Here is a 25,967-nt window from a genome sequence, read left to right as displayed (position 1 = left end):
CTAATGGAATTTTGGTCTTGATCTCAAGCGAGTTGGAATACAAAAGGGGAGGAAGTTGCGCTACAATTGTACAAAATCTGGAAGAACTACATTCAGTTCTGGGAACTGCACTTCAGGATTTGGTCTTGGAGGGGCTACAGTGCAGATTCACCAAAGTTTAATTGTTTAACCTTGGTTTCATTATGTCAGGTTGCATACACATGACTTATATTCCTTTGATTTTAGAAAGCTGAGGGATGAGCTAATTGAGGTGCTTAAGATTATTAAAGGAGTTGATGGGTAGCTAAAGAGAAGTGATTTTGTCTGGTGGGAGAACCCAAAACAAGGTGGCATAATCTTCAAATCAGAACTAAACCATTCAGCAATGAAATCAGGAGGCACTTCTTCCACTCAAGAAGATAGTGGAAACATTCAACTCCCTCAAAAGACTGTGTCAACTGAAATTTTCAAGACCGCGATCAATAAATTTGCTAGGTAAGGGTATCAAGAGATTATGGATCAGGAATGCGGAGCGTTGAATGGCCTACTCCTGTTCCTATATCTGGTGGCTGCTGCCACTGTCAAATAAAGTCATCTCCCCTGGGAGGTTAGTGGTAAGAATGGCAGGAATGGGAGAGGAGGGGATAAGCAAGTGGACTTAACGGTCTCCCAATTTTACTTCTTAAAACAACTGGTAGAAAACAAGTCAACTCCCAATAACAAGGTCTTAAATGTTAAAAACAGAAATTGCATCACGGACAATTCTCAAATACATCTAGCATCATTGGGGCGGAGGAGCAAAAGAGAAGGAAGAGGTATTTCATGCTCTGCATCATAGCTCTTAGCTACAATTCAGCCAGACTTCCCACCCTCTCCTTCCTCTGACAGGAGCCTGAATAGTCAGTAGGCCAAAATGCACACAAGCTCTAATAATGATATTAAAAGAAAAATGGAAAAGGTGAAATTGTGGATGGGAAATGTCCTGTAATGTATAGATTAAAACTTTAAGCGAATGATACAGTGAAGAATGGACTTTCACTATATTGGGCTATTGCATCACAACTGCTGCACTCATGTGCCTCCTTGTGGTTGGTATCAGAACATCACTAGATCACCAATATGATGTGAGGGAATGTTTAGAACTGTATCAATCTAACAGTTATAAGTTTCCAAACAAAATCTCTTCAGTTGAGCACTTAAAAAAAAAAAATTCATACCCTTTATGGAGTATTTCAAACTTAATTCCTTTAGTTTGTACCACCCGTTTGAATGCTCTATGTCCTCGGTTGATGTTCAGCTTGAACTGCTCTTTAAATTCTGGTAGACAACAAAAAGTGAGATTATTATTGTTGAGCTTACTTAACGAAACACCATTCAAGAGTAAAATACTCATTGAAGCAGGCTGTTGTGTTAAGTATTGCCCCTGCTGCCACTGTTGTTTTAAAACAGTGCAGCAATTTATCATAATTTCAGAGGAATGGTGAGTGGTCAGCCCATTGTTCACCACACCCTGCGATCTCCACTGCTGCTGCCACTCAGTCTCAGTGGTTGTCCCATCCCAACACTCATCAGTCCTGGCACCTTGCTCGCTCCACTCCTGGTCACCAAATCCAGCTGCTTGGCCTACCTCTTCCACCAACTACTGCAGCAGCTGAAATTCCTCCCACTCCCTCCATACATCCCAACAATCTTATTGAAAAGATTTTCCTTTCACGACCTTGGGATGATCCAAAGCGCTCTACAGCCAATGAAGCACTTACTGAAGGCTAGTCACTGTTGTAATGCAGGAAACATGGCAACCAATTTCGACACAGCAAGCATCCACAAACAGTAATGTGATAACTAGAGCATCTGTTTTAATGATGCTGGTTGAAGGACACCAAGGAGGAGAACTTTTTTTGAATTGTGCCATAAGCACTTTTACATCCACCTGACAAGGCAACAAAGTCAAGGGCCTCAGTTTAATGTCTCATCCCAAAAACCTCAGTGCAGTGCTTCTTCAGTGCTGCACTGGAGGGTCAGCCTGGATTATGTACTCAAGTGGGGCATGAACACAGACTCTCTCACCAAGAGGTAGGAGTGCTACCCACTGAGCCATGACTTACATCACATGGTCCATGCTGACCACAGCAAACGGATAAGTAAGTGATTGGTCAGGTTTACGAGTTCACATGGTAGCTCTCCCGCCCCACATACCTGGACAGTTTGTATTTTTAACCACGTTGGTTTTGTCTCTCTGCGCTTCTTCCTGTTGAATAAAATAGAATGTACACCATAACTTGCAGCAGTAGACAAGTTTCAAGAAAACAAGGGCATCAACCAGTTAGAACTGAAACTGTGACAAGGGCTGATGGTTTTTAAAGAACTCAAAATCATTAGCTGAAAAAAAATCCAAGACTAAATCCATCTCAACAATATCTGAATTAGGATTAAATTTAAGACAACAACTGGCACATATACAGCACCTTTACCATAGTAAAATATCACAAGATACTTCATAGGATCATAATCTGACAAAATTTGTCACCGAGCCACATAAGGCGATATTAGGGTAGGCAACCAAGAGTTTGTCAAACAGGTAGGTTTTAAGAGTCAACTTAAAAAGAGAGGGGGAGGGAGATTTAGGGAAAGAATTCCACTGCTTAGGACCTAGGCAACTGAAGGCACAGCCGCCAGTAGCGGAGCAACGAAAGCTGGGTATGAGCAAGAGGCCAGAACTGGAGGAGCAAAAACAGATCTTGGAGGGTTGTAGGGCTGGAGGAGGTTGCAGAGTCAGGGAGGGACAAAGACATGGAGAGATTGGAAAGTTTCAAATCAAGGCATTGTGGACTGGGAGCCAATGTAGGTCAACAGTACCACTTCTCTCCATCTTTCAAAGTACTCTGTTCTTCATTACTTCCACTGGTGTTCTCTCCCGGCTCGCTATTCTTCTCTTTCTTCCATGTGCAAGTTTCTAATGTGATCAGTAAACAGCAGGCAGTCTGACATCCAACAGAATCCTGTCACATTGTATCTCTACATTAAGCCACAAGCCATGTACTTCAGTGAAATAAAGGCCATAAAACACTTCACGGGATGGTCTTTTCACAACAGTTTTTAAACTGAATAAACTGCTTCCTACTAACTCACTTTTCCAGGGCATAAAAACTGTGAAACTGCTTTCTTCCTTTCCACCAAAACCAAAACTACCTCAGCAAAGGCTCTTTATCTTGTCTGCTATCCTATTCTTTTCAGTTTGAATGGTTATCCTCCACCCTGGACTTTGGCCCTTCACCTGAATTCCCAGCTGGCTGAACCAATGTGCACCTCTTATAATAATGTACTTACCGTGTTTGGGAAAGCAAATTCAAACTTGACAAAGGCATCAAGATCATTCGGTGCAACACCTGAACGGAAATAAGAAGTCATTATTTATACAGCTGGGGTTCAGCATGGGAACAAAAATTCTATTCTCTTCAAAATAAAAATTAGCCCCATGTCCAGCCAGCTAAGAGGTAGTAGTACTCCCTGGAGACTGGCAGTTCATCCATCACAGTTCTTCAATGGAAAATAGTGCAAAAATGAGCCCCTCTTTACAGTAATACTTTACCCCTCCTTTCCCACATGTGCAGAGGGAGTTGATGCAAAAAGGAATCTCTCACAGAAACTGCAGCAAGTCTGCTTGGATCTCCAGCATTGTATAAATCAGAGCAGATGCTCACCACCTTACAAGCTCCATAAGCAGCACAGTGTACAGGCCTGGTTTGTAAAAAATAAAGGCTACATGGAAGGTGGGGAGTGGGGATGGAAAACAGTTGTACTGAACTGAATAAGATGAGCAATGATGTAATCAAAAACAACCTCTGCTGCTGGCTTTCCGTTAGATGCCTGCCTGTAACTAACACTGTGGAGCCAACAGCTAAGGCAGCTGCTCTGCATTTAGTGATACTTTTACTCTCATGCCCAGCATGGGTCCCTACATCGAGATCGAGTTACAGGTTTGGAAAACCATCAGCATATTTCACTACCTGAAGGAGAGGGCAGGTTGATTCCTTTAACGATAAGAAGTATCATGTCGCTGTTTGTGAGATTGGGAAATATCCTGAAATAAAGCAAAAACAGACATTGAAATGTATTACTGCATCAGCAGAACTTGACTGCAGGTTTCTGACCTCTGGGGCCCAAAACCCAAGGGCCCTGGCCCCAAAATATGACCCAACTACGTAATTTAGACAGACAGTCAAGTGTGGCAGCGCTGCCATTTGAGAAAGTGTAACACCAATGTCCTGCCTGCCTCTTCCAGAAGTTCAGGTAGACTCTAGACTCAAGATTCCATGACACAATTTGAACAAGTACAGGGAGTCTTGATCCAATTTTCCACTTCAATCAATAATACCAAAAAACAGATTAGCTGGTCATTCTTTTTATTGTAGGATGTTGTGTGCTTGGAATGGCTGCCTGTGTTTAAAAACCACTGCACCTCAAAGTAAAAGCTACATTGAAGAACTTTGAGCTGTTCCTCCCCATTAATAGTTGTACTTATACGTAGCTTTTTTCACAGTTTTGTATATAAAAATAAAATTAAGCAGCATGCCCACATCAGTATTGTTATCACCATACATGTATTTTTAAAAGCAAAGATTTCACAGCTGACCTAAATCCACCCTGCACCACAACTAAATTCCAACATATTGCTTGTACTATAAAAAATATGCCACTGAGTCCCCCTTCCAAAGATTCTATTGTAATGGAGGAGGGTGGTGGTTTTGGGGCAGGGCGGGGTGGGGGGGGGGTGCAGATTTAAGGCAATAGAAAGGCAGACTTGCATTGATGCAGCAATTGATCACGTCCCTGAAAAACGTTCCAAATAAATTATTTTTGAAGTGCAGTTACTTTTGATTTGAAGGCAACCCTAGCACAGCAAGATGCCATAAACAGCAATGTGATAAATAATCAGCTCAACTATTTCTTGTCGTGTTGGTTGAGGGAGGAATATTTGTCAGGGCAGCAGGAGAACAGCATGTTCTTCTTTATATAGTGTTGTCTGATCTTTAGCATCTTACTAAACCACAGGGAGACATCGGTTTAACATCACATCCAAAATAGAAAAGTAAAGTGGATTTTCTCCAGACTGCACCAATGTGTTGGGTTTGATAATCTGTCCAAGTTCTAGAGTTGGATCCATTTTCTTATTTTATTTTAAAATTGCAGGTTAATATCACAGGTTATGAAATTTCATATGAAATTGTAAAGTGCTGCATGTTAATATCACTCAAAGTCATCCTTAAAAGGTTTTCAAGCCTTTTACAAATGCAGAACTTATTACCATAGCTGAACCAAGCCTATTGCCCATCTCTGTAACTGCTACTCACTTTACTACTTGGAAGGTCCTCTCCTCATGGTGGTATTTGGGTAGAGGGTAGCCTTGGGCATGCGCCTGCTTCAGAATCTCAATGTTCTTTTTACAATCGTCTGCCATTTTCTCAAATCTTAAACACAAGCACACACACATTGATATGAAATGATTAGAAAAAATTAGCTATATCTTTCATATAAACACGCTGTTTATGGCTCACTCACTATAAAGGAACTTGACTCATCCCACCCCCATTGACCTTTTAAGTTATTCAATCAAAGCAGCTTCAAATCCCTTCTGCCTGACTGACTTAGAATAGAATCATAGAAATTTACAACACAGGAGGCGGCCATTCGGCCTATCGTGTCTGTGCTGGTTCTTAGAAAGAGCAGTCATTCTTAGTCCTACATCCCCACTTTTTGCCCCTTAACCCTGCAAGTACCTCATCTTCAAATTCCTGTCCAACTCCCTTTTAAAATTATTTACGGAATCCACTTCCACCACCTTTTCAGGTAAGACGTTCAAGATCCAGACAACTCTCTCCAGGAAACTGTTACAAAAGCATTCTTCAAATGCTTTCAGACTACTTTTGCCAATTTAAATTGTCCAGTCTATATAAAGACTAAAGTCCCCCAAGATTATTATATTGCCTCTTGTTACAAGCTCCAAGTATTTCTTGCTTAATGCTCTGTCCAATGGCTAGGGAGCTTATAAATTACTCCCACCAGTCTTTTCTGACCCTTAGTATTCCTAATCTCCACCCATACTGATTCTACTTCCTGATCTTCTGAACCAAGATCTTTTCTCAGTACTGGCCTGATGTCATTCTTTACTATGAGGGTTACTCCTCCTCCTTTTCCATTATGTCAGTCTTTTCAAAATGTTGTGTAGCTTGGAATATTTATTTCCCAACCTTGGCACCTTGTAACCAATGTCTCTGTAATGGTGATTAGATCCAAACCATTCATCTCTATTTGTGCCGCTGGTTCAGGGAGTCAGTATTTCAGTCCTAGGCGCTAACCACTGGCACCTGGAGTTTTTTTTAACCTCAGCAATACATGATTAATTTTAACAAAGTTTAAGAAAATATTAGTGAATGCTTGAAAACACCACTTAAATGAAAATTAACATTAAACCTTTACGACTGCTTAACATTTTGATAAAATACTCAAAAAAAGGCACAAGCACTTCATTTACTTCATTCATTTCATTTCCAATATTTCACATTTAAAAGGTTTCTGGAATTATGGTGAATATAAAATGATCCAAAACCAGGATTGTTGTCTGAAAACTAGAAGTATTCAGTTCAAGAAATCAAACGTGAAATCAAAAGTTCTCAAAAATGAAATGCACTGTATCTGCAATCTCATTTCTAATTTAATAGTTTTCTGAACGAGCTGTAGTACAGAGACCATAAAGGATGCTGCAGTGATACCCTAGGACATTAACTGTAAGAAGTCAGTCAAAAGCTTTAAATATGTTGTTCAATATAAAATTGATCCAATTCATCAGGAAATTCCAGATTCCATCCCTAGACAAGTTAAAACGATCTTAACTAAGGTGCCAGTGGGAACCTCAGCATCTCTAGGACAGGGAAGGGAAAGTTAAAACAAGACAGCCTGGGATTCAATCCCTGGTTCAGTCCAGCAGTAGTTGACTGGCGAGCAGAATGTGGTTTGCTGTTTCCCCCCTGCACCAAAACACACAGTCAAAGATCCTGCACATGCACATGGACATGGTCCAGCAAAATGGTCAGGTACCAGCAGATTCTTAGAAAACAGACCGAGTTTCACCCATCAGTTGTGACTTCACTGGAATTGTCACATTAATATCTTTGCAAGTCACTCCAGATGATCAAAAATTTTAGCTTACACACTCAAGGGTATATCTGCACTCACTTGGTGGTCTCTGACACACTTCCGAGGTGTGTATATTGCTTGGAGTACTGCATGCATGTCTGTAGAAAGAAACATAACGCAAGACCATTAGTAAGCAGAGTGATCGTATGGGCTGTCCCCAAATACAGTTGACTTTTGTCTCTAGTAAAGTCAAATCTTATTTCAGTGACAGCAAGAGTGCAAATGTTAACAGGCTGCATTTCTGACTGAAAGATTAAAATAGTATTTTCTTCATTACAGTCTGTTGGTGATAGTGTGACTTTGGCAAGTTCACATCTTGTATATTACATGCATTGCTGCTATAATGCATCGTTACAGAACAGGTACTTGCTCAAAATATCTGCCTTGGCTACATTCATTAAAAACATGTTAGTTTTAATGCTGATGTGGAAACATTAAAGTCTGTTGAAATGTTTACCTTAAAAACTTACACTTACTGACCCGGTACCAGTATAGAAGGTCTGCAAAGAAGGTCTGGAAAGGTATGCATGGTTTTTGTTCAGGTTCATCCTGAGCAGCTCGTAGTGCAGGACTTGTGCTCTGCAGGCTGTTCCCAGGGACGCATACAGAAACAAACATCAAGTGCTGCAGGAGGATCATCAACTCGGTGAAAGACGCTCTTTGGTCTGCCCAAAACTTGTCGGTCTTCAATGCAAGGAGCTATCATCGACAGAGAGTGTTGTAGACTGGAACACTCCAAGGTACAGGATTACACACTGAGGGATGTATTAAAGCTTGGGGTAGCCATTGCAAAGGCTCATTGGGGAAAGGTCACAGTCCTCCTGCCATAGTACACTGGAACCCAACTCAGGTTGTATGCACCAGAGGATGTTTGACATGAAATCATGGAATGCATATTACAAATAGAACTTGTAATTGCAAGTGTCGTGACGCACCTCAGATCGAAAGCAATTGAACTGTACAGCACTTTATGCAAGGTCAAATTCAAACTGTTATGTAATGTACTTTTACAAAAAGTATATTTTTTAAAAAATAAAAAAAAGTGAAGATTTATCGTTTCCTCCGCCACATCATTGACCACATTTACCACTTCCGGTAAGTACGACCTGATAACAGCATGAGACACCATCTGACAGCTAGTTTCTCTCCCTCCTAGCACTGATATGGTCAGTTTTGATCAGGTGCTATTTTCTTTTCATGTTTTCTCCCTTTATGCCCCTTCCGACTCTTGCCAGTGTTTGGTCCCACTGGTGCCAAGCACCCTCTATTGCCTTGCCCAAGTAGATCTGCACGTCTTGACTGTGAATACTGACAAGCTATTTAACCATGGTCGGGGGGGGGGGGGGGGGGGGGGTGGGCGGTGGATAAAGGTGGGGGGGAAATCACAACTGAGCCCATTGCTATCCTCACCACAGGGTCACACACAAATCACTGTCCGACAGGTGTCTCTGGAAAGTGATCAGGAGTAGGCTCATTTTTCCTCATCTTCTGGGGTAAACTGTAGCATCGACCATTGAGCTGGATGAGATCAACTCTCTCAGCAGAAACGGAGAATCAAACAGAGACCTTTCTGATTTGAACCACTCAGTAACACACTGGGCACGAAACTTTACCTATTGAATAATTGAATGGCACTCTAACATATCAGCAAACTTGAAAGAAAGAAATGTTGCATTTATATAGTACCTTTGCCAAGCTCAGATGTCCCAAAGCACTCAACAGCCTTTAAAGCACAGTTGTAATGCCTGGAAACGCTGAAATCAATTTGCACACAGCAGGCTCGCACAAATAGCAATGTGACAGTGACCAGAAAACTTGCTTTTGAGATTCTGGTTGAGGAATAACTATTGGCCACCTGAGAGGGCAGACCAAATCTCTGTTTGACACCTTATCTGAAAGCTGGCACCTCTGACAGTGCAACACAACCTCAGTAATGACACTGGAAGACATATCTTTCCAGTTATGTAGGGAGCAGAGAGTATAATCTATGGACTACAGAAACCAGTTGTGCATGAAAAGTATACAGCATAATGTATGCGCTGGCATAGAATTAGAGACTTTTCAATTTATGCACTATGCTACATCACAATATGTAAATATGATAAAATTCTCTGCCACTGTATAACACAGTCACAAAAAACTGTCAGAGAGCCATGCAGCAATGCTTCCAAACATTGATGAAAAGACAAGATCTACAAGGTATTTTATAATACTGAAAAATCCCATTATTCACACACAAGTCAGAGATCTATTGTTTATAAGTAAACTTCATTACAAAACAAGGTGTATAGGTCACATTAGCACCCTACACTGTTTACACTGGACAGAAGTTTCACAGTTGCGCGAAAACCTGCATTAAAGAATTAAAGATGCCGATTATAGAGTCAGAGTCATACAGCATAGAAACAGGCCCTTCAGCCCACTGCGTCCATGCCTATCATAATGCCTATCTATACTAATCCCACCTGCCTGCATTAATTTCGTATCCCTCTATGCCTTGCTCATTCAAGTCCCTAAACTGGATTATAGACTGGATGTTGGAACATAGGAACAGAAAGAGGCCATTTAGCCACTCAAGCCTGTTCTGCCATTCAATGAGATCATGGCTAATCTGCTACCTAACTCCCGATACCAGTCATTGCCCCAAAGCCTTAAAATTAACAAATGTTAATTGCTGGTTGTGGATGAGAGCACCAAACTTCCACCACTATTTGCATGTAGAAGTGTTCCTAGTTTTACACCTGAAAGATTTGGCTCTAATTTCTAGGTCTAGGGCATAGTCCGAGACTTCCATTGAGCAGAAATAGTTTCTCCCTATCTACCCTACTTGTTCTCCTTAATATCTTAATCTTTGATATAATCACCTCCAACCTTCTAAATTACAGGGAATACAACCCTAGTTTGTTTACTCTTGCCTCATACCTGGACTCCCAAGAGTTAAGCTATCATACCAAATAATTCAAAATCATAAAATAAAAATTGGATGGTGAATGAGTGGTTACGCATTTACATGTTGCAGGTAGTGGTATAATTAAACCTCCAGTGAGTAAGTACTACAGATCATTCCAAAAATATGTAAACTCTACAGGATAATCTTGACATTCACTAGGAACTGGCAGTCCAATGCATCCACACAGGGAGCAGAGCATAGCATGTTGGGAGATTAAGAGTCTCCACTAAATGAGAGGGATAAGAATGGGAGCCAAATGAATTTAATCCTGTCAGAATTCCTACCACAAATTCAATTAGAATTACTTAAATAAGACTACACCTGTTTACTTTATAATTACTGTATTTAGAAAGACTGGAGATATTGCACATAGCCTATGCCCTAGCCCTGCATTACTGGCACACTGTGTGGTTTTACCTCATACTGTTGTTTCAGCACTTCCAGCAGCTGACCATATTGCTCCGCGGTTTTTTGGGGGACATGCACTCCTCGACGCTGCACCAGCACAAAGTCTTCTTCATTGGCCGGGGGCGCAGGCACCTAGAAATTTGAGGAACATCACAAAGGTTAAATACCTCTTGCTTTTCAAATGGTTTTGCCAGCATTGTTAAAACTCATCTTAGCTGATGTAATGAGAGCTCCCGGAATCTGGAACTGTGGGTCACCAGCTACTCTACCTAGCTGCATGTGGGCATGGCATTCTCCAGGATAGCCTGGCACCAAAGTCCGGTTGCCAGTAGGAACACAGACAAAGCGATCTAACTTCGCATTTGCATGGTTACAACTCCATGAGGGTTAGTTAGGAAGCATAAGGGATGCCAAATCTGACCAGAGTGACTATTCACCGAGTGTCCAGTGACTCCTGCTGTCAGTGCATGTATATGGATAGGATAGTGCTTAGATGTGCAGCCTCCACATCAAACAGTCTTCTGGCACTTCATGTTCCCTCTTCATGAAGCCCATTCTTGATTTGTCTGTCCTCTCCCACCCATCTCTAACTTCCTCTTCTTCTCCAACATCCTCAGACATGTCATCACTTCCCAGCTCCATGTCCACCTCTCCGAAACCCCCTAATCAAATCACTTCAGTCTCTGTCTCCGCTCTCAGACACCATCCTGTCCAAAGTCATAAATAATATCTTCTGTGATTGTTCTCCATTACTCCTCTGTCCTCCTCGACCTCTCAGTGTCCGTTGTTCAACTCTGTGGGTTTTCCTAGTGTGGTTCTACTCCAATATGGCTGAAATAAGCCAGTGCATCGATAGCAATACTTTTTTTCTCCCCCATCCTTCTGACTCTGGAGTTCCTAAAAGATATATCATTAGCCTCTCCTCTTTCTCATATACATATTACCCCTCAAAAGACATCATCCACAGACAGCATATGTATGCTGAGGAGACAGAGTTCTACCTTTCCATTACTCCCTCAACCCAATGTGTGGTCAGATTTCCTGTCTAACATTGAGTCAAAGTTTTCTTCAACTGACCCTCAAAAGATCAACCCATTGATTTCAGCCCCTACCATAAACTTGTCCCTTGTCACTGACTCTAGGCATTCCCTGGCTGCCAACTCAGCCTGAATGAGGTTGTCCAAAACCTTGCTGTTCTGTTCAGCCCAGAGATCAGCTTCGAAAACCACATCCTACCCATCACTAAGACTGCATACTTCCATCTCCACAACATTGCCCACACTCATCACACATCACTCCCAGAAGAAAGGGAAATAACTGCATTTCTGTAGCGCCTTTCACTACCTCAGGACCCCAATGCACGTTACATCAATTAAGTATTTTTGAAGTGTCGTCATTGTTTTACTTATAAGAAACACAGCAGCCAGTTTGCACTCAGCCAGCACCCACAAGCAGCAATGAGATAATGAACAATAATATATTTTAGTGATGTCATTTGGAGGGATAAATATCGCGGAGGACACTGCTACTGAAGGCTGTTTTTCACTCCTCCCCCACAATGGAATTATCTTCCTAAACCACTCCTTTTTTCCCCCACTTCCCTCTCCAGGTTTAAAACCTTTCAAAGACCCACCTTAGTGGCCAGGTTTTTCATCGTCTATAATTTTATTGTTTTTATTTCCTTCTTCCCCCCCCCCCCCACATTAGAATATAACACATTCCAAGGCACTAAAAGAGTCTATAAATGCAAGTTGTTGTTGTACCACAAAGGCTCACATATGAGCAATGACAATTTGGGCAGGATAGTGAAGTTGCAATCAGCACTCATGGAACTGTACCTCAGCAAGGAAAAATCAAAAATGAATAAATAATCAACAGCGTGAAAAATCTGCTGAAATCTTTAGCATTTTGAGTTCCATATTGTTTGCAACCCGAAAATGGTTGCTGGGTTCTAGACTAAAATGACACTTAAAGACTTCAAATGACATTATTGACATTGTCGGGGATAACACTCAAATACGATTTACCCTTTAGCAAAGTACCAGCTTTTTGTTTTAATTCCTTTCTCAGTATCTCTAGCGCTTCATGATTGAGGACATACAGGACTCAGTACTTGAGGGAGTGCTGCCCTGTCGGAGCGGTTGTCTTTCGGATGAGATGTTAAACCAAGGCGTCCCCTCTGCCCTTTCAGGTGGGCATAAAGATCCCAAGGCACTATTTTGAAACAGGAGAATTTTCCCTCGTGCCCCTAACTCTACATCACACAAACAAAAACACGATTGTTTCTGAGAGCTTGCTGTGTGCAAATCTGTTGCTGTGTTTCCAACATTACAACAATGACTACACTTCAAAAGTACTTCACTGATTGTAAAGCGCTTTGGGACGTCCTGTGGTTATGAAAGGGCGATATAAAGTCTTTTAACAGCAAATAAATTTGTGCAAAAGTAGTGTTACACATTGGGCTCTTATTCAAAGAGAAAAAAAAAATCAATTCAGAAAGCAAAGTTATTTTACCTTGGTAACATCTACAGGCAGCCCACACTTGGCAGCCTCAATCATGGGGTCCAGCCCTTTTGCCTGCCGAAGATACAGTTTTGCCCCGTCAATATCATTTTTCTGTTTCGTACGGAGTGCTGCCTGCATGAACTGCTTCTTTCTGTTCTCCAAGAATTCCAACTGCTGTTGAGCTGCAAGGGTGGAATAAAGAAAGTGCTTAGTCCAATGATATACCACACCTATTAGATTAGATTAGAGATACAGCACTGAAACAGGCCCTTCGGCCCACCGAGTCTGTGCCGAACATCAACCACCCATTTATACTAATCCTATATTCCTACCAAACATCCCCACCTGTCCCTGTATTTTCCTACCACCTACCTATACTGGTGACAATTTATAATGGCCAATTTACCTATCAACCTGCAAGTCTTTTGGCTTGTGGGAGGAAACCGGAGCACCCGGAGAAAACCCACGCAGACACAGGGAGAACTTGCAAACTCCACACAGGCAGTATCCGGAATCGAACCCGGGTCCCTGGAGCTGTGAGGCTGCAGTGCTAACCACTGCGCCACTGTGCCGCCTATCTGAGAAAATATTTGAACCCTTCTGATGGGCTGTAGTTAAAGGCACTGCCTTATGCCATGCTGGGTCACACAAACTAGAAGATGCATTCAACCTCCAGTCTATGCTCAGTACAGGGGTCTGCAACCTGATGCTCTGGAGCCGCATGTGGCTCTTTAACATCTCATTAGCGGCTCCCAACGTTTTCCAGTTGGATTGTATCAACATGAAAAAGGCCTAAAAAAAAATTTATGAGACCTGTTTGAGAGGATAAAAAGCTAATTATGCTGCACTTTACAGTTACAAATGATTTTTTGTTGAAATAATCTTTTTCTACATAGTTTCTAATATAGCTGAGATGATAAATTATTCTGAATGTGCCATCAGAAATTATTTTATCATGAGAATCAATAACTGAAAAAGTCTTAATTGAACATATCTGAAGTTATAGTTTGTTTTAAAGCGGACTTTACTAACAAAACTATAGTAAAATAAAGTCAAAAACATGGTAATTCAGAGTTAAGTCTACTTTAATTTTCATTTTCTTTCTAATCATACATAAATTCATTTATCTTATATATGCAAATTACGCATTCTAGTAGACACTTGGCAATTTGCCACGTATTTGGTTTAGAAATGTCGAAATTTTGTCTTGCAGCTCCCAATAGTTTTTATTTCAGGCAAATTATTTTTAAAAAGGTCTTCAGGTAAAAAAAAGATTGCCGACCCCTGGCTTCATACCATAACCAAAGGTTGAGGTGGCAGGTGAGCCTTGCAGGTAGCCGCAATACCCCTGGTGTAAGGAAGGCAGGGAAAATGGATAAGATTAAACATGATCTTAATCTCATGAGCTTTTCTGGAAAGTGCGTGAGCAGACTAGGGCGAGATGCCATCCCTAGTCAAATAGTCTACCAACATTCAGATAAGTTCACAGGTGAAGAATGGTCATTCGGGTAATGAACCAAGGGATGGTTGGGCCTTCAAGGTCAACGCCGACAGGACAGAGAGGTAAGGGGATCTTTTCCTCCCCTCGCTGTTACATGACTAGGTTTTTCAAATTTTGTACAAGATGACTAGACCGTTAACAGTTACCAAAATGAACGTATCTGGAAAACACTTCTTAAATTGTTTTGTAGTGTGGATTTCAACATGTTTTCCATTCATATACTGGAGTTGTGTTTTGCCGTTGACCACCCACAACCCCCCACCACATGTTACCTTTGTTTGACAGCCGTTTTTGTGCTGGATTCCCAGAGCTAGCAGGGGCAGCTGGTGGTGCTCCTGATGCCGATGTCCGGGGGCGTGCTTGCTGTGCAGGTCTCAGAGCAGTTGTCCATTGTGCTAGCTTAAAAAAAAAAGGTTTGGGGTAGGATAAAGAAAAATGTCTTGCAAATCGCATACTGATTCTCGCACTCTACAGAAACAAGGTGTTACAAGGCTCAATGTTTCACTAAATGCAGAAGTAACAAGTCTCGTTGTGCAGAAAGGAAAAGGGACACAGTTATACATTAGCAAAAAGTAGCATTAAGAATTCATTTATGCAAAAACTATAATCAAGATTCAAACTTTAAAATGATGCTGAATTCTCCCTTAAACTCACAAAGCAAACAAAATCTGCTTGCACTTCCTGTTTAGTGGCATCATTTCAAATTTACAACAACCTGGCAGGAGAGGCCTGGGTTACATTCTTTTGCTGTCTATTGGAGGCTATGTTAAAGTTAGCAAGAGGCAGAGAATGAGGAAGACTAAGAATTAAGGACCTGGGGGCCTTTTCAACTGAAAAAGCTGGTAATATTTATCCAATTTTCTTTCTTTTAAAACTACTCCCTCTCAGGTCCCTAATTATTCTATATCTTTCGCTAAGGTGCTCAGAGACCTGTGCTGGATCTCCCTGTATTTGTCTAAGGTGCTCAGAGACCTCTGGTGGCTCCCCCCAATCTCTGTACTCAGAGGTGAGAGTGTAACCTGGCTTGGTCCTCCTCCCTCTGAAGAACTGTCTCACCACATGGTGAAGGAGCTCATTTTGTTGCATCAGATGGCAGATCAAGGTGCCTTCTTAGTATGCCCTGAAGCCAACAGAGGAGCGTGCTACCCACTTCAGCACAAAGCTTATAGAAATAAAGCTTTGGGTTTTTTTGAAAACGCTAGTCATGGGACATTATTTCTAAGTCACAAGAATTCAGGATTTATAGTAGCTCACTGGGATGTAAACTGGATTTCAACACGGAACAGAATAAAACGTTTATGCTTAAAAACTGACACACAGAATGGCATCTCTTTCTTACCACCATTATGCAAGCTCACCTCATCCTCCTCGTCATCACCTTCATTCACCTCCTGATGGGCTAACTTCATTGCATTCTCCAGCACTCCCACAATGCTTTGATCCTGTGCACCACTTTCTGCTCCTTGAAGTGGTGGGAAACCTGCACGTGAGGGAAAAAAAACAATTTACTAGGTAAAAATAGAGCAGAGTTTAACCACCTTTTCTGCTACCATCCTACCTACTGGGGAGGCATGATCGACAGTCAATTGCATCATCTTTCATTTCTTGACCATTGCTTTTGGAATGGAGTACTAAATGAATATCCGTATCCATGGAAGTATATAGAATCTAAAGCACAGAAAGAGGCCCAGAGGTCCATGCCAGTTTTTAAGATAAAGACAAGCTTCCCCTCAACCCTCTTCATCTAACCCCATCAGCATAACCTTCTATTCCTTTTTCCCCTCGTGTGCTTCTCTACCTTCCCCTTAAAGGCATCTTTATTATTTTCCTGAACTATTCCTGGTGGTAGCAAGTTCCACATTATAACCACTGCCTGGGTGAAAAAAGGTTTGTCATGAATTCCACACTGGATTTATAAGTGACTATCTTATATTTATGGCCTGGGTTTTGGTCTCCTCCACCCACTGCCCCCAGAACGTCTAACCTGTGCTGATTTGTGAAGATAGCCCATTGGCAATGAGAATATCTATGCTGTGACTTATGTATGATTACATCCACGGGCACAAATTGACGCCTAATAGTAATAATCCAATCACCTTGCTGCTCTAGTTTCCAAATAACTTGGCATTAATGGCATTTATAAAACAGGCTTCTTTCCCCCACATCACTACCAACTCCAAGTAATCTTTCACTACGACTGATCAGATGGAAAAAAAAATCTCTATTTTGCATTCTATACTCTAGTATCGCAGTGAAATAAATGTTCTGCGAGGCAGACTACAGTGAACTGGAGTGAGAACAGCAGGCAGAAACTGGAGAGGGTGGAAATAAAAGCTAGAATTAGCAGTGGCCCAGTGACACCATGTGGACAAAATAATTCTCTGCACCACAATGCTGTGCCAACAACCAGGAACACCCGCAAGGCACTTCCCAAAAGGCAATCGGCGCGTTTTCCTCACCCACCTTATTCGTTGCACATGGACAATAATCTCATTCTGGGTGCAAGGTTACCTCCTCTCTGAACCAATACCTGAACCGAGACAGACAAAACTTGACAGCGCTTAAATTACTAGTCTGAGAACAGAACTCATATGCCCAATGAAAGGTTGAATATAATGGAAGGTACACTTGTTCAGCATCATCTGAACTTATCAATTGTGATTGTGAACTATTTTTGTTTTCGTGTTGATATTCAACACTCTTTACTGCTAGAAAAAAGATAACACTGTTTGAAAAGACTTTTTTTTCCAAAGAAGGACCTGCCCTCACAGATGACTGCTCAGAGTAGCTATCAATCAGCACTCTGCATACCAGTGATCTCAGGATGCTCTGCCAACAGTACTACACCATTAAGATAAAATAAAATCTGTTCCTCACCTGGTGGCACTGGGAGTTCACCGAGATTAACATTCCTTCCTGCTTTATGTGCTCGAATGGCATCCTGATATTGCTGAAAGATCAATTAAAACAGTTCTCTTAAAGGAGCAGGGAATTTTTATGCTGAGCTTCTGTCCCTTTCACTACCATCAGTCAGGAGTAGACCTGAACCATCTTTTCATCTCTCCCATATTAGTGCAGACATAAGAAAGTAGCACAGTCCCTCATCGGAGAAGTTGGGGAGATGCTGTGAGTATTCCACACTGTGAATACCTCCAAACTCCCAGTACCAAAACCATTGGATTTGTACACAGTTCAGAACCTGGTTCAAGTATCACCTTTCTACACCAAATTATTTTAAATAAAAGTCAAGGCATCAAAAGATGCAAGAGGCATTATGACCAGACTTCACTCAACCACCAGGTAGAAACAAACAGTTTCAAATCGACCATAACACTAGCCTAATGTAACTCAGCCACCTTATAAAAGAAATAAGACAGTACACAGCTGGCAGTGAATTACCAAACCGGAGCTGCTGCCCTGAGGTCATGGAGCACAAGAAAAATTTTCACAATCAGAACTCACAGCTGCACTGCATTATGTATGAAGTAATCATTCAATGTGCATGCATGGTGTTAGTTCTTCACTTCCACTGAGCACAGTGGAGCACAGATGGGCGGCAGAGTGGAGCAGTGGTTAGCACCGCAGCCTCACCGCTCCAGTGACCCGGGTTCAGTCCTGGGTACTACCTGTGTGGAGTTTGCAAGTTCTCCCTGTGACCGCGTGGGTTTCCTCCGGGTGCTCCGGTTTCCTCCCACAGCCAAAGACTTGCAGGTTGATAGGTAAATTGGCCATTATAAATTGCCCCTAGTGTAGGTAGGTGGTAGGAGAATGGTGGGGATGTGGTAGGAATATGGGATTAATGTAGGATTATTCGGTAGTATTTCGTTGCGAGCTCAGTGTCCCCACTGCGTTTGGCTTGCAGTGCTGCCAGTTTGTATTCTCTGTCTGCTCACTGCAGTCCCCTTTATGCTGGAATTCACTGATACTAAACAAAGATAGAATAGAAAAAGGCTACAGATTAGTACAATTGTAGCGCCTCACATTCATTCATTCAAAAGAAATCCAACAACAGTAGCACCAATGAGCAACATGAAGGTAGATGTGTGCCAGTTCAGTAACTGCATGAGAATTGGACGGTCAGTATGAACCATATAAAAGAATCTTCCCCTCATGTTGTCTATTCACACCTACTAGGATCTTAGCTTAGACTCAAACTTCTCTTTAAACCTTTATAGCCTTCAGACTAAAAGAGACTTTCATCCCAGCTGTCTGGCCCAAGAACCATCCAGTCATCTACTTTGCCTGTTGTTCCCAATATGCAAGATTTTTAATTCTACGTAACATTCAGTGAAATGAACTTCAGTATCACTCCTCTATGAATCACTTGATTCAATGGTTCTGCAGCTAAACAATGCACTAAATCACAATAGTCTAAGATACATTTCAAAATGAAAATATTTGTTACATTTTCTAAGCTTCACAAGATACTTCTGCTTGGTATCCTGGAGTACTCCTGTAATGCTCTATAAACCAAAGTTTCTCCTTAAACATACAAGCCTGGAATTTCCACCAAAACAGGTGACCCAAAAATGATTCAGTGGTAGGATAGGAAATTAAAGCCCAAGTGACTTAAGTCAATTTTTAAGTTACATCCTAGTTTCCTTGCTCTTTTGCACCAGTGAAACTTCGACCCAAACCCTTGGTCATTAACATAGCTCTGCCTCCTCGCCCAAAGAGCAGAGAATGCAGGTTTCCTGCAGTCATGCCAGTTTTGAACAGGCATAAAATTTCATGCCTTAGGGCGGCACAGTGGTTAGCACCGCAGCCTCACAGCTCAAGGAGTCCGGGTTCGATTCTGGGTACTGCCTGTGTGGAGTTTGCAAGTTCTCCCTGTGACCGTGTGGGTTTTCGCCGGGTGCTCCGGTTTCCTCCCACAGCCAAAGACTTGCAGGTTGATAGGTAAATTGGCCATTATAAATTGCCCCTAGTGTAGGTAGGTGGTAGGGAATATGGGATTAATGTAGGATTAGTATAAATGGATGGTTGTTGGTCGGCACAGACTCGGTGGGCCGAAGGGCCTGTTTCAGTGCTGACTAACTAACTAACTAACTAACTAAACAGTGCGATACAGGTTGGAAAGGAGAGGAAGGGGAAAGAAAGATTTGCATTTATGTAGTGCCTTTCACAACCTCAGAAGGTCCCAAAATGCTAAACAGAAGTGTGGCCATTGTAGTAATGCAATAAATGTAGCAAACAATTTGTACACAGCAAGGTTCGACGAACAGCTGGCTCTGCGGTTCTTCATACAGGAAGATCTGTTAGTGCTGGACATCTGCTACTGTCACAGTTGAGTTTAATTTTGTTTCTTGATCGACAGTTACCAAACACAATCGTTAATTCCGGTCAAATAATTGGTTTATTAAACCATTCAACAGTGTGGTAATCTCAGCACGACTGTCAGAGGAATGAATGCAATGAGACGCAGGGGAATGAAAGTTATAAAAAAGATCAACTTTGGACAATCAACCATGTTACCAATACTAAATAGTTGGCAATTTAAGCAGACCCTTCAGTGTAGGTTTCAGGTTATAAAGGAAACAGCTCCACTCAATCTGTACACTCACATTCATACATGGCGATGATTACAGAACCAGCTGTCAGAGTAAATGAGACCCTAGTTGGTGACAAAATCAGCACGAGTATAAAAGTGGAGAAAAGCACTTTTCAGCTGACAGACCTTTCTCGCTTTTAGTGAGTTTTAGTGAGCTTGGGCTGAGTTTTATGGAACACCTTGGGATGGGAAGAGGCTGGGCCCATAAAATTGCATGGGAAGGTGGGAGGCTTAGTGCCCGTCGCCCTCCAATTTAGTCTGGGGTGGGGAAGGCAGAGGATGGCCTTCCCGCCCCAGGCCAACTGAGGCCCTTAAATGGCCAATGACCACTTAAGAGTCTCTTCCCAACTCTGCCTCAATTTAATAAAAGACGGAGGGGCCCGCCACCGCAGGAAGACATGGAAGCCTCCTAGCGGGGTCAGGTGGTTGGGGGGGCAGGGCGGCGGCTGGTCCCTCCTTTTGCAGAAATCCAGGGAAGACCCCACCCCCACTCCATCCCATCCTTGCTAACACCACCCCATCGCCAGGGCCTGCTGAATGACCTCAGTGACCCCACTCACCTGTACTGGTGTCTTGGCCATTCCTTATACTGCAGGGCCTCCAGTATTAGAGAGCTGCCGGCCCTCCAATTGGCTGGCAGCTCTGGAGCAGTAAGCCTGTCCCTTAAAGGGACGGCACCACAGATGGCGGGCAGTTAATTGCCTACCCGCCATTAAATAGCAAAGGAGGGCTGAAGCGGAGGCCTTCCCTCACCTTCCGGCCCACCATCTGGACCCCAATCTCCAAAACAAAATTCAGCCCAATATTTTAAATTTGAAAAGGTTGTTCAAACTGAGTTATTTTTGAAGGTTGCTTACTTTGACTATGCGTTCATGCATCCTTGCCTTCCGGTCATTTCCTGCACTCTTGGCCTGTGCAGCAGCAGACTTGTATTTGTCCATTCTCTGTTGAAGGGCCTCCATGACATCTTTAGGAGGGGGAATACCTGCAGATATCAAGAAAAAAATGCTGATCAATCTAAGAGCTCGGTTCTGTATTTGCAATTCTGTATCAGGTCACTGGAGATACAAGTTCAGCCACACTTACAAAGACCCTGGGATAAACCCAAAGCTCCATTTACTCAATATACCTAGTGTGAGAAGTGTTTTAACACTGGGTACTGAAACTGCACAACATGGATTGCATCGATTACGCTGGAGCTGCTCTCAGCCGAGTAAAGGCCGTGCTCAGTAGAAGTGATGACTTACACTCCTACTAATGGTGAATTTCAGCAGTGTTCATTTTAAGGGCTCCACAGGGTCAATTATATAAAGAATAACTAGACGGTTTCAAAAATGGCTCTTCCTAGATACAGACTTTAGCGAAACCAACAAGCTTACACTGGATTTACCAGCAATAACGCAATACTTGCACTTTGGGAATTGGTGGTGCAAGCATTCCACTGACATTGGTATGCTGTGGATGATTTATGGTGGGGGTGGGGGGGGGGTGCTAAGTTTATATTAATATAAATAATGATGTTTCCTAACAGATAGAAAGTTGGTGACAAGTTATATTACATGAGAACTTAGGAAATAAGAGCGGGGGAGACCATTCGGCCCTTCGAGTCCACTCTACCATTCAATCAGATCATAGCTAATCTTCTACCTCAACTCCACCTTCCTGCACTATCCACATATCCCTTGATTCCCTTAGTATCAAAAAATCTATAGATCTGTCTTGAAAATACACAACTGAGCATTTACAGCTCTCTGGGGTAGAGAATTCCAAAGATTCACAACCCTTTGACTGATGACACTTCTCAATTCAGTCCTAAATAGACCTCTTATCCTGAGACTGAGCCCTGGTTAGAAACTCTCCAATCAGGGGAAACATCCTCTCAGCATCTTCCCTATTAAGCCCCTTAAGAATTTTATATGTTTCAATTTTCAATGAAATCACCTCTCATTCTTCTAAACTCAAGGGAACATAGGCCTAGTCTACTCAATCATTAGGACAATCCCCTCATCCCAGGATCAGTGAAATGAACCTTTGATGCAATTCCTCTAAGGCAAGTATATCCTTCCTTAGGTAAGGTGACCAAAATTGTACACCGTGCTCCACCAAAGGTCCATACAATTGTACTGAAACGTCTTTATTACAAAGGGATCAGAGTATAAAAGTTTTTTTAAAAAGTAAAAAATGTTATCCATTTTGGTAGGAGGTACAGATGTGCAGCATATTTCTTAAATGGTAAGAGATTAGAAAGTGTAGATGTACAAAGGGACCTACCTGGGTGTCCTCATCAATAAGTCACTGAAAGTTAACATGCAGGTGCAGCAAGCAATTAGGAAGGCGAATGGTATGTTAGCTTTTATCACAAGAGGATTTGAGTACAGGAGTTGTGAATTTTTGCTTCAATTGTATAGAACCTTGGTTAGACTGCACCTGGAGTACTGTATGCAGTTTTGGTCCACTTACCTTAGGAAGGATATTATTACCATTGAGGCAGTGCAGCGAAGGCTTACTAGACTTTTTCCTGGGATGGCAGGGCTGTCCTATGACGAAAGATTGGGGAAACTGGGCCTGTATTCTCTAGAATTTCGAAGAATGAGAGGTGATCTCATTGAAACCTACAAAATATTTAAAGGGATAGACAGGGTAGATGCAAGTATGATGTTTCCCCTGGTTGGGGAGTCCAGAACCAGGGGACAAAATTTCAAAATAAGGGGGAAGCCACTTAGGATAGAGATGAGGAGAAATTTCTTTACTCAGGAAGGTTGTGAATCTTTGGAATTCTCTACCCCAGAGGGTTGTGGAAGCTCAGTCACTGAGTAGGTTTAAAGTAGAGTGACAAATTTCTAAATACCCATGACATAAAGGGATATGGGGATAGTGTGGGAAAAAAGGCATTGAAGTGGATGATCAGCCATGATCGTATTGAATGGCAGAGCAGGCTCGATGGGCTGAATGGCCTACTCCTGCTCTTCTATTCCTAAAAGGCCAACATACTATTTTCTTTCCTAATTGCTTGCTGCACCTGCATGTTAACTTTGTCATTTGTGTACAAGAACTCCAAAGCCCCTCCAAATACCAATATTTCCAAGTTGCACTACTTAAAACAAAAACTCTGCTTATCTACTTTTCCTACCAAAGTGGATAATTTTACACTTTTGCACATTATATTCCATCTGCAGCATTCTTGCTCACTCACTTAACTTGTCTCTCTCCCTTTGCAGTCTGTGTCCTCAGCACAGCTTACTTTCCCACCTAACTCTGTATCGGCAACAAACTTGGATACTTGGTCCCATCATTCAAGTCACTGATATCGACTGTAAATAGCTGAGGCCCAAGCACCGATCCTTGCAGTACACTACTAGTCACAGCCTGCCAACCCAAAAATTACCCATTTATTCCTACTCTCTGTTTTCTGTCTGTTATCAATCCTGAATCCATGTTAATACATTACCCCAAATCTCATATAATATAAAATAAAAACAAGAAACCCCAAATCTCATGATACCTAACTTAGTGTAATAACCTTTTGTGTAGCACCTTCTTGTGGCTTTTTGAAAATCTAAACACACTACATCCAGTAGTTCCCCTTTATCGATTCTGCTAGCTACAACCTCAAAAAAACTAACATTTGTCAAACAGGGTTTCGTTTTCATACATCTGTGTTGATTCTTTTCGATCATTTTAAGATCTTCCAAGCGCACTGTTATCACATTCAATGAGACCTTACAACACTTAGGACATGAGTGATATCAATTAGAACTGTGCTAGCTCAGTGAATTGGAGGCCCTGGAGGAGGGCTATTAAATTGACGCAGTGTCAAAACCCTTAGTCATCACAATAGACTAAGTCAGTTCTTTTCTTTTCCTAGGTAAGCTAGACTTTGGGGAAATCAGAATGAAGTATTTAAAATAACTCAGTGATTACTGACAACGCAGCCGGCAGCTTACGTCATCCGACTGCGCCAATCTGCACACATGTGGAGATTGGTTCCTACCCTCTGCGCATGCGCTGCGTTCCGCAGTGCCAGGACTGGTTGGCACATGCGCAGATGATGTCATCGCGTAACGCAGGCAGATGGTGGGCAAATTCGGGCCACAGAGAGCAGGGGTGGGGGGAGAGGGGATCTGGGGAGCGGGTAGAGAGCGGGTGCGGGGAGAGCGCGGCCGAAGACCTTGCTGGTGGCGGGTGTGCTCTCCTCCTTCCGCCCGCTCCCAACCCCTGCCGCCCGTCTGCTTGCTTGCTTGCCCACCTGCACCCGCGCCCCCCCCCGCCCCCCCCCCACCCCCGGACCGCTCGCTCACCACCTGCTTGCCACACCCCCGATCGCTGGTTCACCCACCCACCCACCAGCTCGCTCCCTCCCCAGCCCGCTCACTCCCTCCCCTCCAGCCTTTGTGTGCTGCCATGTGTTTAGGATGCCATCGTGTGATTATTTGAGCAGCGCCATCTTTAATCCTGGTATCTGCCTGACGTCGCAGAGTTTAGTTTAGTTTAGAGATACAGCACTGAAACAGGCCCTTCGGTCCACCGAGTCTGTGCCGACCATCAACCACCCATTTATACTAATCCTACACTAATCCCATATTCCTACCACATCCCCACCTGTCCCTATATTTCCCTACCACCTACCTATACTATGGGCAATTGCTAACGGCCAATTTACCTATCAACCTGCAAGTCTTTCGGCATGTGGGAGGAAACCGGAGCACCCGGAGGAAACCCACGCAGACACAGGGAGAACTTGAGGGGTTTCCTGTACAGGCTGCTCCTGCACACTCTCCACTTCCTTGCCCTCGTCAGCCGGCCGGACACGCCCTGGCGGTCCGCGTTGCCATCTGGCGGCGAGGGGAAACCCCGATGGAGGTCTCTCTACGCGGGAGTCTTCCCCCTTTACATCGGGGACCTGGGGTGGAGGGTGCTGCACAGAGCAGTCCCGTGCAATAGGCTTTTAAGTAGGTTCACGGACTCCCAGGCCGCCTGTACTTTCTGCGGCCTGGACGAGTCCGTGTTCCACGTTTATACGGAGTGTGCGAGGTTGCAGCCCCTATTTGAGTATCTGAAGGGGCTGCTCCTCAAATTCTGGCTGCACTTCAGTCCCACGCTCCTGATCTTTGGGCACCCGGTGCGGAGGGGCTTGGGCCGGGAGGAGGATCTCCTCGTCGGTCTGCTCCTGGGCCTGGCCAAGGTGGCAATTCACAGGTCCAGGTTGCGGGCCGTCAGGGGTTCCGTCCTCCCCGATTGCCTGCCACTCTTCCGCGGTTACGTTCGCGCCCGGGTGTCCCTGGAGAAGGAGCATGCGGTGTCTGCTGGTACGCTTGAGGCCTTCCGCGACCGGTGGGCACCGCAGGGACTGGAGTGCATTGTCGACGCCGAAAATGGCATTTTAATTTGAGTTTTTTGTTTATTTATCTGGTTTTAATAAAGTTATTTTAAAACTGTAAATATGTACATAAAGGGGGCCTGAGGAATAAAGGCCCCCACGATGTGAAAAAAAAAGGAAAAAAAAAAACAGGGAGAACTTGCAAACTCCACACAGGCAGTACCCAGAATTGAACCCGGGTCACTGGAGCTGTGAGGCTGCGGTGCTAACCACTGCGCTACTGTGCCGCCAGACTGTGACATTTTATGGCACAGGCTGTATTTGCGCATGAGCCATTGCAGCGCCACCTAGTGGTGGCATTGTCAGCAAACGCAGCCCTAAAATAATGAAGAGTCTAGATATCGTCCATGTGGAGTGACTATTTGAATTGGATGGAATAGGGAGAACCAGGGGACATCCATAAAAGTTTTTCAAGCGAAGAATGAGATGTCACATTTTATTTTCTCATGCACCCTGTGGTCTGAACTCATTTTGGTTGCCTTCAAGAATTGGTGAGGAATTT

General features: G+C 43.0%; 1 protein-coding gene across 2 annotated transcripts in view; it reads right to left on the bottom strand.

Moving 5' to 3' along the window:
• cc2d1a (coiled-coil and C2 domain containing 1A) overlaps nt 1-25,967 on the bottom strand; it is an 87,842-nt gene that overhangs the window by 34,956 nt on the left and 26,919 nt on the right. For both annotated transcript variants that reach the window (XM_068021044.1, XM_068021045.1), the window contains exons 10-21: nt 20,946-21,073; nt 17,415-17,487; nt 15,896-16,017; nt 14,810-14,936; nt 13,046-13,218; nt 10,541-10,663; nt 7,213-7,271; nt 5,331-5,447; nt 3,987-4,060; nt 3,307-3,365; nt 2,176-2,227; nt 1,197-1,296 (exon numbers count right to left, since the gene is read on the bottom strand). In XM_068021044.1, coding sequence (XP_067877145.1) covers nt 1,197-1,296; nt 2,176-2,227; nt 3,307-3,365; nt 3,987-4,060; nt 5,331-5,447; nt 7,213-7,271; nt 10,541-10,663; nt 13,046-13,218; nt 14,810-14,936; nt 15,896-16,017; nt 17,415-17,487; nt 20,946-21,073 — 1,207 coding nt within the window. The remainder of the gene's footprint in view (nt 1-1,196; nt 1,297-2,175; nt 2,228-3,306; nt 3,366-3,986; nt 4,061-5,330; nt 5,448-7,212; nt 7,272-10,540; nt 10,664-13,045; nt 13,219-14,809; nt 14,937-15,895; nt 16,018-17,414; nt 17,488-20,945; nt 21,074-25,967) is intronic.

Source organism: Heterodontus francisci, chromosome 43 (genome assembly GCF_036365525.1).
Source record: "Heterodontus francisci isolate sHetFra1 chromosome 43, sHetFra1.hap1, whole genome shotgun sequence".
Taxonomy (NCBI): Eukaryota; Metazoa; Chordata; class Chondrichthyes; order Heterodontiformes; family Heterodontidae; genus Heterodontus; species Heterodontus francisci.
This window is presented reverse-complemented; position numbering and strand designations above follow the sequence as displayed.